The sequence below is a fragment of the Odontesthes bonariensis genome, chromosome 13 (assembly GCF_027942865.1).
Source record: "Odontesthes bonariensis isolate fOdoBon6 chromosome 13, fOdoBon6.hap1, whole genome shotgun sequence".
Lineage (NCBI taxonomy): Eukaryota > Metazoa > Chordata > Actinopteri > Atheriniformes > Atherinopsidae > Odontesthes > Odontesthes bonariensis.
Genome location: NC_134518.1, coordinates 10,555,498 through 10,570,229, shown reverse-complemented (window position 1 = coordinate 10,570,229; position 14,732 = coordinate 10,555,498). Strand labels below are relative to the sequence as shown.

Below are 14,732 nucleotides of genomic sequence, written 5' to 3'. Positions count from 1 at the left end.
AGGAAGAATAAAATCATAACCGCCATCGAGCGCTTTGGCAACAAACCTCTCTATGAAAACTGAGGGAACGCCATCTGCTCATGAAAACCATGTAAAATGATCGATTGCGCCAGAAAGGTGGCAAGTTCTCCTTGTAATAAGATTGTAGGGGAGGCATGAATGTTTTAACATGGCAGAGAAATGATCCTTTTTAAACAGTACAATTTTTTACATGCTTGCCGTTAGTGTAAACGGGCTCTTCCTCTCCATTAGCCAAGCGGCTGGAGAGCTTCTTGTCAGCTGTGTTTACAGTGAGTTGTGTATTGTAGAAACAGACGGAACATTCCGGAGGGTTTGTTGACATGCCGACGGCCTTTTTTCAGAATTACCATTACGCAATCAAATCAGCAGCAGTATCATCATCATCTTCGCCCCTGCCCAAGTCACGAAATCGTCATCTGCACCCTTTCCCCTAAAGTCATCATGCAGCCATCATGTAGCAGAGAAAGACACAACTGAACTCAACTTAAATGTACGATTTCAGTGACTTCACTTATCATGGTAGAAGCAGACACTTACTGCTTTTGTTGCTGTTGTAAGATAATTGCACTTGGCTGATCATTTCCTGTTGGATACCACAGACACATACTACAGCTAAACCACATACAAACACAGACACACACACAGTAATTATATCTCTAAGAAACAGATACATACGGCAACAAACACAGACATTTATGTCATATTTCATCGATCACATGAAATAATGCAGAGCCTGGGACATATGGGAGACACTGAACATGTTTATGTTGTTTTATATAAAGCGTCTGCCATTATATTTACTTTAAATCCAAATATAAAAATCAATTTCAAGGGTATTATTATTATCTTTTTTTTTTTAAACCTATCGAATGCTGCATATTCTCGGGCTGTCCTCACACTTTCAGTTTGGTTTTATAGCCTGGACCAGTTCAGTCTGGGTTTGCTTCGCTCTTCATACTGGGCTTTTGTACATATAAAACCACAAAAATGCCTAATCAAAGACATATGAATAACGTCACACCCTAATTGGACAGCTTCTCTGAAATACATTTTGTTGAAGGAGGTTCAAAACTTTGAAAGTAATGTTGTATGCCAGGATGAATGCACTCATTGGATTTAAGTGGGCTTTATTCGAGGGAATATGCTTTTAAAGGGATCTAGGTCCAAATGTTTGATGAGCAGGTAGGTTCTGATGACAGCGTTCACCTATTGAATGTGAACACACTTTTAATCAGCTACATTCTTCTCAGATTAATCTCTGCACAGTTCATAAACACATAGCCCTGCTCGACGTCCAATTGGCTAGTGTTAAGTTTCCTAGATATGGTGACTTTTGGGGGTTGGTTATATGGCTTGACGAATATGTCAGTGTCCGACAGTATCTGAGGCGGAGGAGTAGCGGGTCTCCACCACAGCCCACAGTGGGCAGCACAGTGCACCAGTAAATGGCAAAGTGATATGCAGACTTTCAGCATAGTTTTTAATTAATTATTATTTGGAACAAACATTTTTGCCATCAGTGTGGCGGATTTTCAGCAGACAAAAAAAAACAAACAAAAAAAAAAAACAGGTCCCTTGGACATCTGTTTAAGGTCCCCTTGAAATCTCCACCATATGTAGCTCTGTAGGGTTCCCTTACAATTACAGGGATGTTATTTGTGAGACATTTGAATTTAGAACCTTAGAGGAGAGCAACTTGCAAACCGTCTGAGGATTTGTACACTACTAAGGATTGCATCTTGTTCACCCAAACATCTCACTGAGCCTACACCATATATTGTTTTTTTTTTTAGCTTGACTGACCTTCTAAGTTTAGAAGGTGGCTTTGATCTTAAACGTTAGACAAATAAAATGTGTTAAAGTTTTTTTTAAAAACCCAAAAGGTAGAAAATCAAAAATATTGATCTAAAGTAGCTACTACAGTGCAACTGAAAGAGATGCTAAGCTCCAAGACTCTCACTGAAATGCAAAATGCAACACAACTGATAAGTTATTGACAATACTTCTCATATCAGTACATTATGGACAGAGCTAAAGTTAGGAGGTGGACGGTTAGCTTTGGTTAGCATGAAAACAAAACAAAACAAAAAAAATAGCTAGGTTATAAGCTAAAGAAAAAGATCTACACTTTAACATTTAATGCTCACAAATGGACATGTTATATCGCATTATTTTGATATAAACTGAAATGTAAAAAATTAAAAGTTGTTTTTATAAGGAGTTTCTGGAGGGTTTGAATAGCTATGCTAAAAGACGCTAACTAAGTCCCAGCTGTGGCTGTAAACCTAACTCATGTATGGATGTCGTCTCAAAATTCTCATGCAACTCTCATCTGGAGAGTAAACCAGTGCAATTGCACTGTAGAAAGTGTAGAAAGCAAAACAGGGCTTATGTACTGAGGCTTTAATGACTTGATACAACAATGAAAAAATATCGACATTATGGACAAGGGTTAGGCTCAAGTTCAGGGGTCAATAGGACTGACCTGCGCCCACTTCCAAAGCTGGCTCCCCACGGTGCCATCCTCCGCTTCATCTAAGACGACGGAGAAGTGACATAGGAAGGAGAGCAAAAAGGGGGGAATAGAGGCAGAAAGACGGATTTTCAAAAACAGATAAAGTTACAGATGTGAGGATGAATGAGGAACATATAAATACAGAGTGAAGGGGAGTGAGAAAAAAAAGAAGAACGGGACAAACAAGACAGACGGAGGGAAGGGGTCAGAAAGAAGGGTTGTGGGAAAGAGCAGCATGAAAGGAAAGAAGACTCCGTTAGATCAACAAAAGAATATTGAGATGGAGAGAGACAAAAGGGAAAACAGACTTACAGTAAACAAAGAGGCCTCCAAATGGAAAACAGCAGGGAAGTTTGCGAGCAAAGAAGAGCTTATAGCGAAATCATTTTCTGACTCAAACATGTTAATTATGAAATTCGAGTATTTTTCAAATCTGACTGAAAGCCCCTTTACTGTAACACAGCTGGCTAAATATTATACTTTAGTCCATCAATCTAGTTAACTAAAACATGGTCATGTTATTTCTTGTAAACCTTAAAACTTTAATGAAACGGAAACTTCACAGAAGCTTGACAGGATCTTTGCAAATTATATGATTGACTTTTGTTGAGTTTGTATCCAGAAATACGTTGTTGCAAATCTAAAACCTCAGTCTGACACAATTAGCGCTGGATTTGCATTTAGTCACGTGAAAAGAAAGTAATCCTTCTTATAATTATAAGGTTTTAAGTATTGGGGCATGAACTGGAAAAAAGAAACAATATAAGACTTTTGTAATTATCTAACAAAAACTTATAAAACCAGTATGTGAAAAACTATGTTAACCCCATGACTTAACTTGCGAAACACCTTTAGCAACGATAACTTGAATGAATTGTTTTTTGTATGACAGTATCAGTCCCCTGATCCTGTTCATTAAGGTTTGCGAGTATTCATTTATACACTTTCTTAAGGTCCCACTTCAACATTTCACTAAGGTATGGACTTTTTGTTTTTAGACATTCTGTTGTAGATCTGCTGCTGTGTTTGGGATCATTGGGCCTCATGCAAGAACCATTCGTACGCACAGATTTGTTCTTAAATCGTCCGTACGAGTGATTTAAGAGAATTTGCGCATTCACCAATCTTTTCTTATTTTACGTTTTCTTTCAGGTATGAACAGAATTTACGAGTGATCCAGACCTGTCGTAGGAGTTTCGTAAAATCCGCTGTTATTCCAATCAAGTTCGCTTGACTAATGGATTGTACATTTAATTACTTTGAAGCAAACATAAATAAATATATACATTATACCCAATAATGATGCTGACATTATTCTATTTGGACTTCAATTATGCACTAATTGAAGGTTAATTTGACTCTATATATAAGAAGGTCAATGGGAAGCGTAACCAGCGGCTGACTTTCTACTTTTGGATGCCTTAGCGCATGTGTGCTCCGAGACGGTGTAGACAGACGAATGGCTGACATCGCGATTTAGATCGCCCAGGACTGTGCTGCTGCAAATATGCAGCTTGCTAGAGCCACAACTCCAGAGAGAAAAACGCCGATCAAACCCAATTCCACCACATGTCCAGGTCTTCACCACCTTTGGATTTTTGGCCACTGGAACCTTTCAGAGGGAGATTGGAGACAGATCGGGGGTGTCCCAGTCCTCTGTGAGTCGTGCGCTCCCCTTGATCATCAAAGCTCTCATCAGTTTATCACCCATGGTACATCAAATTCCCATACACCGCTGTCCAATAAGTACAAATTAAGAGGGACTCTCATGCCGTGGCTGGACTGCCAATCATAATTGGAGCAATAGACTACACACATATATGCATCAAAGTACCCGTGCTGTTGTGGAGCGCACTGAGCTGAAGGCCAGGTGGGTGCATCTCGATACAGTGGGGGGCAAACTGCTCTATAGCCCAGAGAAGGCATGCCAGATTTGCACAATATTGCCATGAACGAGGGTCTCCTACTACCTGAACCAGCCCAGGCAGACCAGAAGGTGTGGTGCCAGAAGACCCCCCTCATGGACCGCCCCATTGAAGAGCCATCATGATGAGGCAACAACTGATTGCACGGCTTTAGTTGCAGTCATCGAGCATCTGCTCATGGAGAGACATTTTTTTTTTTTTTAAGCCATTTTCATATCAAACCATTTATTTTTTATTTCGGTGACATTACGAACTGCAGGTGACACGGAATTAACAGCACTCGTAATTTCTTCCCATTTCTTCGCTTTAGCAGATCCCGTAATTCCACTGTTGACACCGCTAACAATGACAGATTTTCCTTTCTGGATCTCTGAAAGCAGAACTTCAGTCAGAGCCCATAAAGTTGTTCTTTTTGCGCCTTGATGCCATTCTCACGACTCAACACTCAACACTTCCTGGCACAGGAGCGAGGAAGCACTGCCTTATATGGTATCATTTTGGGCGTGGAGTATACAAATTTACTATCCTCGTGCACGTGCACTTAAATACGCATGGGTGGCATTCATCATTTACGCAGGTCGTTTACAAACATTTTCCAAAGTTAAGAGTGTTTGTTGAATCTGACTTGGCGTGTTCGTACGAGACCTTCGTACGAAAAAATTAAGAGAAATTTAGAATAAAAATACGAAAATGTTCTTGCATGAGGCCCAATGTTCCATAAGGCTTGTTCAGATGCAGCTTTGCAAACCTAAGCTGTGCTGCCATGTTCTTAAGAGGGAAGATACTTTCTCCTGCAACCCTTCCAAACAAGCCATACTTGTTCAGTGTTTTATAATATATAAAAGTTTTACTTTTATGTAGGTGCTCAGACTTGTTAATGATCAATTAATCAAGTGCATTTGATTATCAGCACCTGGCTGCTACTTACCCCATTAATTCCTAAGAGGCAGTAAAGATGGACTTAGTTTTTCACACACTGCTTCTGCATTTTGGCCCAATTTTAAACAATGTCATATGCTGTTCATCTGAGGATGTCCTTATCTGATTTTGAGACCTGGTAGGGACCAGATGATATTTTTTTTAATTACGTCATGATGCATAAATACTTAGAACTCAAAGAAGGTGCATTTCCTTTTTCACGTGACTGTACTAAAAATGACTCAGTGGTTTAAAATATTCTTTGTATACCACTATAAGTGAATGAGTGAGCGGACAGCAACACTCCCTTAACAAACGAGACAGGTTTTCATAGCACAGCAGTAACATAATCACAGTCTGAGACAGTGCAAAGAACCTTATACTTTTACTGGTATGTCTGGCAGATTTAGATTTCACAGGAACAGCAATATTCTTTTATGTTCTTGGAGCACTCATTTAGCAACATATTCGCTACATCATTTAACAGATCCAAACTCTATAAAAAGTCCCACCACAACAGCGGTCTTAAGGCAATAATTACTATATTCTGTCTGCTTTTTGGAAGCATTGTTTTCTTTTTGGCTACCTATACATCCCACACTCTTTCCCATTTTGCATTGCTCCGTACAGTTTTCTGGCAAGTACTTAGTAACCGTTTTCAGATACTTTGGCTGCACACAGTGTAAACACTCAAGCACATCATTAGCTTTACTTGGAAGTAGATTGTGTGTATCAGTCACATTACATAACCATGGATTAGCACGTTGAGGTTTTCAGACCAGTGGGGGGGGTTGCCTTTATAAGATAGCCGAGGTAACTTCATTTACACACAGGACAGGTACACGCATCCATATTTGCCTATGCACTTAAATCTGTGCTAAAGCTAGGAATGTATAGACATGAACAGGCGCACACTTTAGTGGTGTGCCATCTGCTGTCAGTTAAGTCTTGTTATGCTGATGCAGACGGAACAAAGTCCAAATTCTCACAGCATAAATCATGACTGGACTGAATGGGGTCCAGCTCTCAGCTCAGAAACAACCCTTACGGAGGAACTCTTGAAAAGATGGTGTCAGTGTAAAGCTACAAAAAGAGAGTGCTAAATTCAGATAAATGCAGTATTATAAAGAACTGTGAATGATGGCTATAGAAGTGCACAACAAGCTGTGCTGTCCCTGACGACTAACTTGTCAACAGTGTTTCTGTCCTTCTGACGTAGAGCAAATCCAGTCTTGTTCAGTCTTAATCCCTCAATGGAACCAGTGTTGACACGCTCATTGAACCACAGACTTGTGGTGCTGACAAATAGCTACAGTCAACAGAGATATGCACATGTTTAACAGGATATCTGACTGATATCCCTCTATTATATCTTTCTATGTCAGGAAATAAGCTTTTAATGTGATCAGTAAACACACTTATGATCCACACATAACATCTCTGTATACAAACTCTTGTCCAAGTTACTCTATACCACCCACTAAACTATACCAATAACAACCTGTGCACCACAGCATTCAGGGACCATAGAGTTACAAAGTCTCAGCAGCACAGGCAGAACTGAACACAGTATGATGGAGATTTCATTTTTACTATTTGAAATCGGCTACAGAGAGTAGTTCAGGACACCCTACAATACCTTCTTTCTTAGATAATGTGAATAATCACGGGAATGATTTTCTATTAGGCTCAAACGGAACACTGCTCCCAGCTGTGTGGTAGTACACAGTGAAAGCAGAGCCAAACCCAAGCCATGTGAGAGCTGTTAGTGCTGAAGGAGCCAACAGAGTTTGTGAATGAAAGATTTGTTTTCTGACGCACATTCCTCCTCCTGATGTAGCCCTGTTCATTCACAAACCACCAGTGAGGGGTTTTTAAATGTGGAATCTAGAAGCTTTAAATATTTACAGAATTTAACAACAGAAGTCTATAAGGTGTTAATGTTGTGGTGCAACAGATGATGATCGTTGCTACTTTGTGGGTCTGATCCCCGATTGCTGGGGGCAGGATACCAACCACTGATTACATGATGTATTTAAAGCCACCGATATGAAAATGTGACATTTACTAATGTGCCGTTTCTGATTTTAAATGTACTTTTCATTTCAAGCATTGAATTGAGAGATGAGAAGGTACCATGAGTTGACAGGAGCTGATTTATCACGGCAACATGCTCTTCTGATCACTTTCTTAAATGTAGAGCAGCCTGTTCTTGGTTACGTGAAACAGATTAGAGCTTTATATAAATATATAGCACAAAACAAGCCACATTATATGAAATGTAAATCAGATTAAAGGTTAAACGAGAACAACGGACCAAAAAATATTTTGAATTACTAGTTTTTTTTTGTAATGCCGCATTATATCATTTGTATCCAACTTTAAGATTGCATGGCACTGCAAAGCCAGTGGCGTTCTCCACCTGCTAAAACCAGCTGCTATGAGTGTAAAGTCATGGTTGAAAAGGCGGCTTTTATACAGTCTTTCTGTGGTATTTTCAACAAAGCATGTCACAGACATTTAATTTAGGACCTCAGAAAATAGAAGATTATGCCAACTATGTACACACACAGGTGCAATGCCCAGGTGTCATTTATTTTGATCAGTAGTTCTCGTATTTAGGTGTGAAGTTGTTTACCGTTATGCTTTCACAACAACAAATTGGCCCACATGGAACAATTAGAAAACATCAGTAAATTTAAAAAAAAGAAAACTGGGTTATACCTTGAATGTGAACAGCACTAGTGATTAAAACAAGCCAAATGCCACCAGTTTCTTTTAGCTCTATATTTGGTGGAGACCAGAATTCAACGCACTCGCACAGCATCGGGGCTTCAAACACTGTAATACACTGCAAATAGGGGTAGTATTTCTCATCGATTTGGTCCATTTTCATGCACCAGTGAACATTGCTCATAGTCCAGTTTGTCACATGCCTCTCACCATGTTATTTAATAAAACTTTAATGGGGAACAACATGTGTAAAGAAAGTGTCCTTACAGGACTCTTGTTGTTCTCTTGCCAGATGTTAAAAAGCTTTTTAATGAGTTTTCCTTAGCCCATCTTCTTCTCTCAAAGAGCCATAAAAGGATATGAGAACTATAGAAAGAATGTAGCCAGATAACACAACTCCACACCAGCTTTGCTTTTCATACCTCTTCCCCTTCTTTCTCTTCACTCTTTATACCTCCAGTCACATTATCTCACCTCTCTTCCTTTCTTCCTCTTTGTCTGCCCCTCTTGTCCAGCTGCAAAATGCCTGAGAACTGAGAACATGGCCTTTAAGAACCATGGTATTTCCCCATGACCCAGTCAACCTTTCCACACCCACAGACAGTGACCAAGAAGGAAATTATTCATTAAATGTTAATCCTGAACTCTGACGAATTTCATTGTGAGTTTACAACAAAAAAAAGGAAAAAAAAACCAAAATCTGATTGTTTTGAGAATATAGTCGTTCTTTGATGTAGCAGGGGTTAAAAGGTACAACATACAAGAGAAGTTACTAATATAGGGTATTTTCCTTTTACTCCGACTCAGGCTTTAAAGTACCAGCATTGTTCTGTGGTTTCAACCTGTGCTTTTGGTTGATATTTTAGGACACGTCAGGGTAGAAACTTCCAGGTAGGTTGGCATCATCACTGCTATTAGCTGTTCTTTTTTTTTTTACTTCAGATGCCAAGTTTGATATCTGGAGTCAAAAGGCTAAAGCAAGCATTTGGCCAAAAGTCTTTAAATACAAGGATCCATGCTCCATTACCTCTAGACAGTATCTTAATAGGTTTCGATTTGCTTCATGTCCATACACTGAAAAACATCAAAGTGGTTTTACGAACTGCTACAGGCGGTTTGTAACACGGAAACATGACCTGATATCCAACTCATGCCGCCCTGATACGTGAACCCTGATATTCCAAGCACTGCCTTAAAGCAATCTTGTCAAATACCATAACATGCTAATAAGCTACAATGACCTTCTAACATAAAATATGATGCAGCACATCCGTGATCCATGGTATTCTGATTTGAGACCAACATGTGCCAAGTCTGTAGAATCACAAGTCTACAATTAAAGTAAGAAACATAGAAATCAATCCACTAGGACAAAGTAGAGTATTTGGGTGTACCAACTGTAAGCCTGAGACAGAACCAAAGACTATTTGCTGTAAAGCAACTTAGACAAATCTCAGATAAGCGTGTTTAGATAAGAGTTTAGCTTCTTAGTCTGTTTGTATTAGTCTCGAGTGTAGTAATCCAGCAAAACAAAGTAAATGAGTGTTGTAAAAAACTTCAAAGACACCCATTTTCTCCCATTTGAGCTGTATTTGATGAGAGTGGGCAGGACATACTCTTTATCTGAACAGGAAGATGTCTCCAAAAGAATCAGACTCAGGAAGGGCATCCACCTGTTGCAACCAGTTGGAATTAAGGAAGTGTGAAGAGATAAAAGATAAGTATTGAGAAAGACAAAACTTGTTATTCCTCTTGGTCTCGTTTGCTGCTGAATACCAGAGGGCACATTTGTTTAGTGGACGTATATCAAAAGGAGGCATGTGTAGGATGTAGTGACATCTAGCTGCAAAGTGGTAGATTGCAGTCAACATGAGAAAAACTACAGTGGCCATATGAAGACGTGCAAAACTGGAAAGAGCCTCTCTACAACCAGTGTTAAGTCTTTCTGTTATAAGCCATGGCACTACTGATAGCTCATAGTGCTGTTTTTTCATTCGATTCTTTACTAATAAAAACATAGTGCAAGAGTGTTATATTGTGTTTCCAAATAGTTATACTTTAATTGGTACACAGTGGAACTTTTAAGTCTTTTGAAGAGTTAATTTTGTCAAACAGATCTGGATGGAACTATGACAATGATTATTTCTAAATGATATTAACTCAATTCAGAACAAAATCAAGTTCAGATTTTCAGATCACCGTTAAAAAAAAAAAAGCATTATTGTCAAATAGTTCCAACATGTTTTTCACGCAGCTCAAGGTTTGGTACCAACTGAGAAATAATTCCTTTAAGTATGGGGGTTCCTCTTGTCTTTCAGCTCCCCTTCCTTCGCCACATTCTATTCTTCTGTCTTCACACCCCTCCTCTGTGAAGGGGGCTGTGCTCTTAGCAACAAGCCTTACATGGAGTCAGGACAGAATCTGACCAAATACTTCCATCAGTCACCCTGGACAGTCTACATTCATTTACAGCTGCATCACCATTTGTCCTGTACAAACTCAATCTACTCTGGTTACATAATGACTCTTAAGACTAGAAAAAACACAGTGAGGCCTGGTGAGAAAGTGAGAAACCAGACATGTCCTCAGTTAATATTCATGGCGTGACGGTCAACACTACTAGTCAGTTGTATCTTAAGTGAATTTTGAAGACACTAAAACCAATTCAGCCTTTACAGTATGCTGCATGCTGCTGTTGTTAGGCCTGTTCAGCTCTTCATCCTTGTATAGCACATGTAATTTATAGTGATCATGAGGTCCTATTTACAGTTCCAAATGTTGAATCAGTGAGCTTCTGATCTAACGATTGTAGACAAATGCTGAGGTTTTGGTCACCGGTTGCATTAGGTGCTAATTTGTCAGTATAAACAGAATATACCTGGTATAGAATTCTATATTCTTAAGATGTCACATCCACATAGACATCACTCAATAACCTACAACCTCTTAAAATAGATTATTTCAGCACGTCAAGAATGTTCCAACATCTGCAATTTAGAATAGTTCATACTTGGTGTTGTGGCTCTGCTCTAGGACCTTCTTACTTTTCTACGTGCAAGTAATGAATGCTATAAAACAGGGAGAACAGCAGCAAAAAATAAAAATAAAGAAAATCCCAGAACAGAGCAGCATCAATGACACATTAAAATCAGACAAAAGCTCTTTTCACACGATCATGCCATATTGGCCACATCAGACAGCCGCTGTTACCCTTCAGTAATTCACAAAGATTAAAAAGAGCTACTCAGCATCACATCAAAATACAGCAAACAAGAAAAATATAAAGACATTAGTATGAGTGGTATATCAAGTCTGCCTGAAATGCTATGCTGAATTTAGCAAAAAATAAATTCAGAGTAGTCTAGTACTACATTAGCTGTATGAGTGTAATCCAGTGGCAAGCTAGTTAGCCATACAAGCTAACATTTGCTACTTTCACTAGAGCAGACACACACACATCAATTCCTTACACTTTTGTTTGCGATTTTTGTTTTGGAAAGACGCAACTTTCAAACCTTTTGTAAAGTCTATACCACTGCAACAACAACCCCACAATTGCTACTATAGCATAGTGATACCCAAAGTTTATGGTTACTGCTGAACTGAACATCTGCCGCTGGTAAAGAGGTTCAGCAAATGCCCTACAACGCAGTGACTAAAAGTTTTAGCCAGTTTTAACAGCATGGTTTTGTGAATATGATTGATCACATGGCCACCTAGATAGAAGGTATGATCCATTATCAACTGGAGGTCCTGTGGAGTGGAAAAATACCCCCCTACTCACATCTGTCAAATTGCAGACAGGACCTCTCCAACTACAAACAATGTAGGTTTTTATTTTTTACAAAGAATTCTGAATCTTATGATAAAATTAAAAGAAAAAGAAAAACCACACACTGTATTCTGGAGGTTTCAGATTAGTAAAACCTTTATGGCTCTGTGTAAAATTAGTAGCATTTGTGCGACGCCATCGGGTGCAAACAACACACCAGCAAGTACGTGCAGTGGATAAAACTGAATAAGATCGATCCATGCTGTTCATGGAAGTTATCTTTTTTTTTGTAGCTGTGTGTTTATTGTTTTTAACACACAAAGAAAATAATCTACAGTATTACAATTATACAAGCAGGTGTCCAAGATTTTTTGCCTGTAGCCGTGCTAAAATGCCCCTCTTAAACTCCTTACATACAACAAATTTCATGAACTTGGTATCCCTTCTGGAAATTAAGACAGCTTAAAGGCATATTTAACTTATATATATATATATATATATATATATGAAGTGAACAAACTTAATCTTACTTTTTTTACACTTTAGTGTTTTGTTTCTTTTCTTAAACCTGTGCATAGCTGTCTCGCAGCTCATCTCTACTCCCTCTAATTCACTTTTCTCGTTGCGTGTCACACAAATAAAATGTTTGTCTAAGTCAACTATGCTGAGTGGGCCATAAAAAGCATGTATTGTTGTCCTGTCATGAGACTAAGAGGATGAAGACAAAAGACAGTGGAAGGGGGTATCAGTGTGACCAACACCACATCTATGCAGTTCTGGTACAAAAAAAGATACTTCACTTTACTGCGCAAACTAAAGGCACTCATTATGCTAACCCTCAGTGGTTCAAACCTACTGCCAAGCCGGGAGTCCTAAATTTAGTCTATTCAAAGCAGTAAAATAAATCACTGAGGACTTCCATCAGCATGAACAGAAACATGCACTCAATATCAAATCAGTGAAAAGCCTAACATGTTTTTTCCACTGCTATCTAGCGTAAAGTCATCAGTTGAGCAACATGACTTGATTCTGTGCCAAGGAAATTTACAGGAAATCGCGTTCATCCGCCTGATTCTGCATGACACCCAAAACAAAAGTTTACTTCTGGGATCTTATGACTAATCATTCACTCCCAGGTACAATCAATCAGTCTCTTGAATCAGTTCTGAGTCACAGAACTAACTGCTTGTACCAACGACAACCCAAGATCTCTGTGTGTACAGATAGTCAGTTTTAGCTACAGATTAGAGTTCCTTTTCACCACAATTAGTAGGCAGTGGTCTTTATTTAGTCTGAAAATAATTAACCACTTTAAAAGAGCCAAATAACACCCATATGCTCTTGTAGGGATTCTAAAATACAGCTTTCGTGATAATATGAATGATCGAATGAGCAATACTGAGCTGTCAGAGAACGATATAAGGACAAGTTGAAATCTGCAGATCATTTTTTTTTAAGTATGAAACTTACTTTTGGGCCTTAAAGCATCCATACATCCCCGCCATGGCGTGATGATGAGGTGATGAAGAAAACAAACAAAACAAAAGCAAAAGATGTCGTCCTTCCCTATATCTTCCTCCGGTCTGGAATGGTATGGAAGCCTCAAATCGAGCAGTTTCTGGTTTTCTCCCGACTTCTCATGTAAATCGATGACTTCCCTCTCCTTGCACCAGAGAAGAAGCTACTCTACTGCTTTTCCAAGTCAAACCATCTGCCGTGGTTCTTCTTCCCTTTGAGCTCCTCTAAAGTCAAATCACATACAGGATACCCTTTATACAAAATTTGGCAGGTGAAGCGCAACAGTCTTAACAACTCCAGTAGCCACTGAGAGCAACAGCAAAAACGTGAGATTATGACCGGATCATACAGAGGCACAAGAATATACAAAGTAAATTGGAAAAAAAAAAAAAAAAAAAAGCAGTCTCCTTTGCAAATGAATTTGGATTTTATGTCTAGCCAAAAACAGGAAACTGTCTTTTCCTGAACAACTGCCACCAACAAAAGAAGTTCAAATTCTTAAAGTGGCTCAATACGGTGGTAAAAACAATGGACTAAATGAGTGGCTGCTGCATGTCTCGCTCCTCTCTCTCCAGTCCCCACGACTGGTAATGCTGCAGAAGCAGGGAGGAGGAAAGATAAAGAGGGAGGAGTGAGGGAGGGATGAGGCATGTGTGAACAAGATACTTCCTCCTCATGGTCTTATCCTCATTTATGTCTTTTAACTGTTAAATTGTGTTGTTATCTTACAAATTCAGATAAACTCTGAATTGGATTACCAACTCTGAAATTAATACTCGGGTTTAGCAAATTTTTGCTTCAAGTAAATTTGGCGGCCATGCTGGATTACCAAAGTTCTTAGTGTTTCAGCAGCAATGGCTAAAACAGCTGGACTGATGACTTTACTTCAGATTTGTCCATCACTAGAGTCCTCTCTGTGTTGGGGCAGTGAAAGCATTTATTGAATGTTCATATGGTGATGTTGATATGAGCAAATGTGAACATTTAATCTGTTGTGTCATGTCGAGTTACATTTGGAATCCATAAACACAGCGGATGGCTTCTTGATCAAAAATTGTGGAGATAAAACAACAAGTCAACTGTTAAAGGCATTAAATGTTAACTGACAGCAAATCAATATTACATATCTCACATCCAATTCTTACGTTAAAGCGGCGCTATGCAACTTTCAGTAATACGGGGTTTGTTTACCATGCAATACACACCCCAAAGCTGTAGGGGGAGCTCCGTAGAAAATAAGGCGACAGTCTAGCCATATTATTTACTACTCTAGAAACTAACCGCATTCAATTTAGCCGTCGACAGCTAATGGAGAGAGGGTGTGTCTTAT

At 39.0% G+C, this 14,732-nt stretch overlaps 1 protein-coding gene across 4 annotated transcripts in view; it reads right to left on the bottom strand.

The window, feature by feature from the left end:
- LOC142397490 (uncharacterized) overlaps nt 1–14,732 on the bottom strand; it is a 49,976-nt gene that overhangs the window by 22,093 nt on the left and 13,151 nt on the right. The window contains exon 1 of one of the 4 annotated variants that reach the window (XM_075480887.1): nt 13,355–14,001. The exons of 2 other annotated variants lie outside the window; for them this stretch is intronic. In XM_075480887.1, coding sequence (XP_075337002.1) covers nt 13,355–13,389 — 35 coding nt within the window. In that variant the 5' untranslated portion in view covers nt 13,390–14,001. Of the gene's footprint in view, nt 1–2,506; nt 2,557–13,354; nt 14,002–14,732 lie in introns of those variants that run through there. One more of the 4 variants, XM_075480885.1, reaches the window with a different exon arrangement.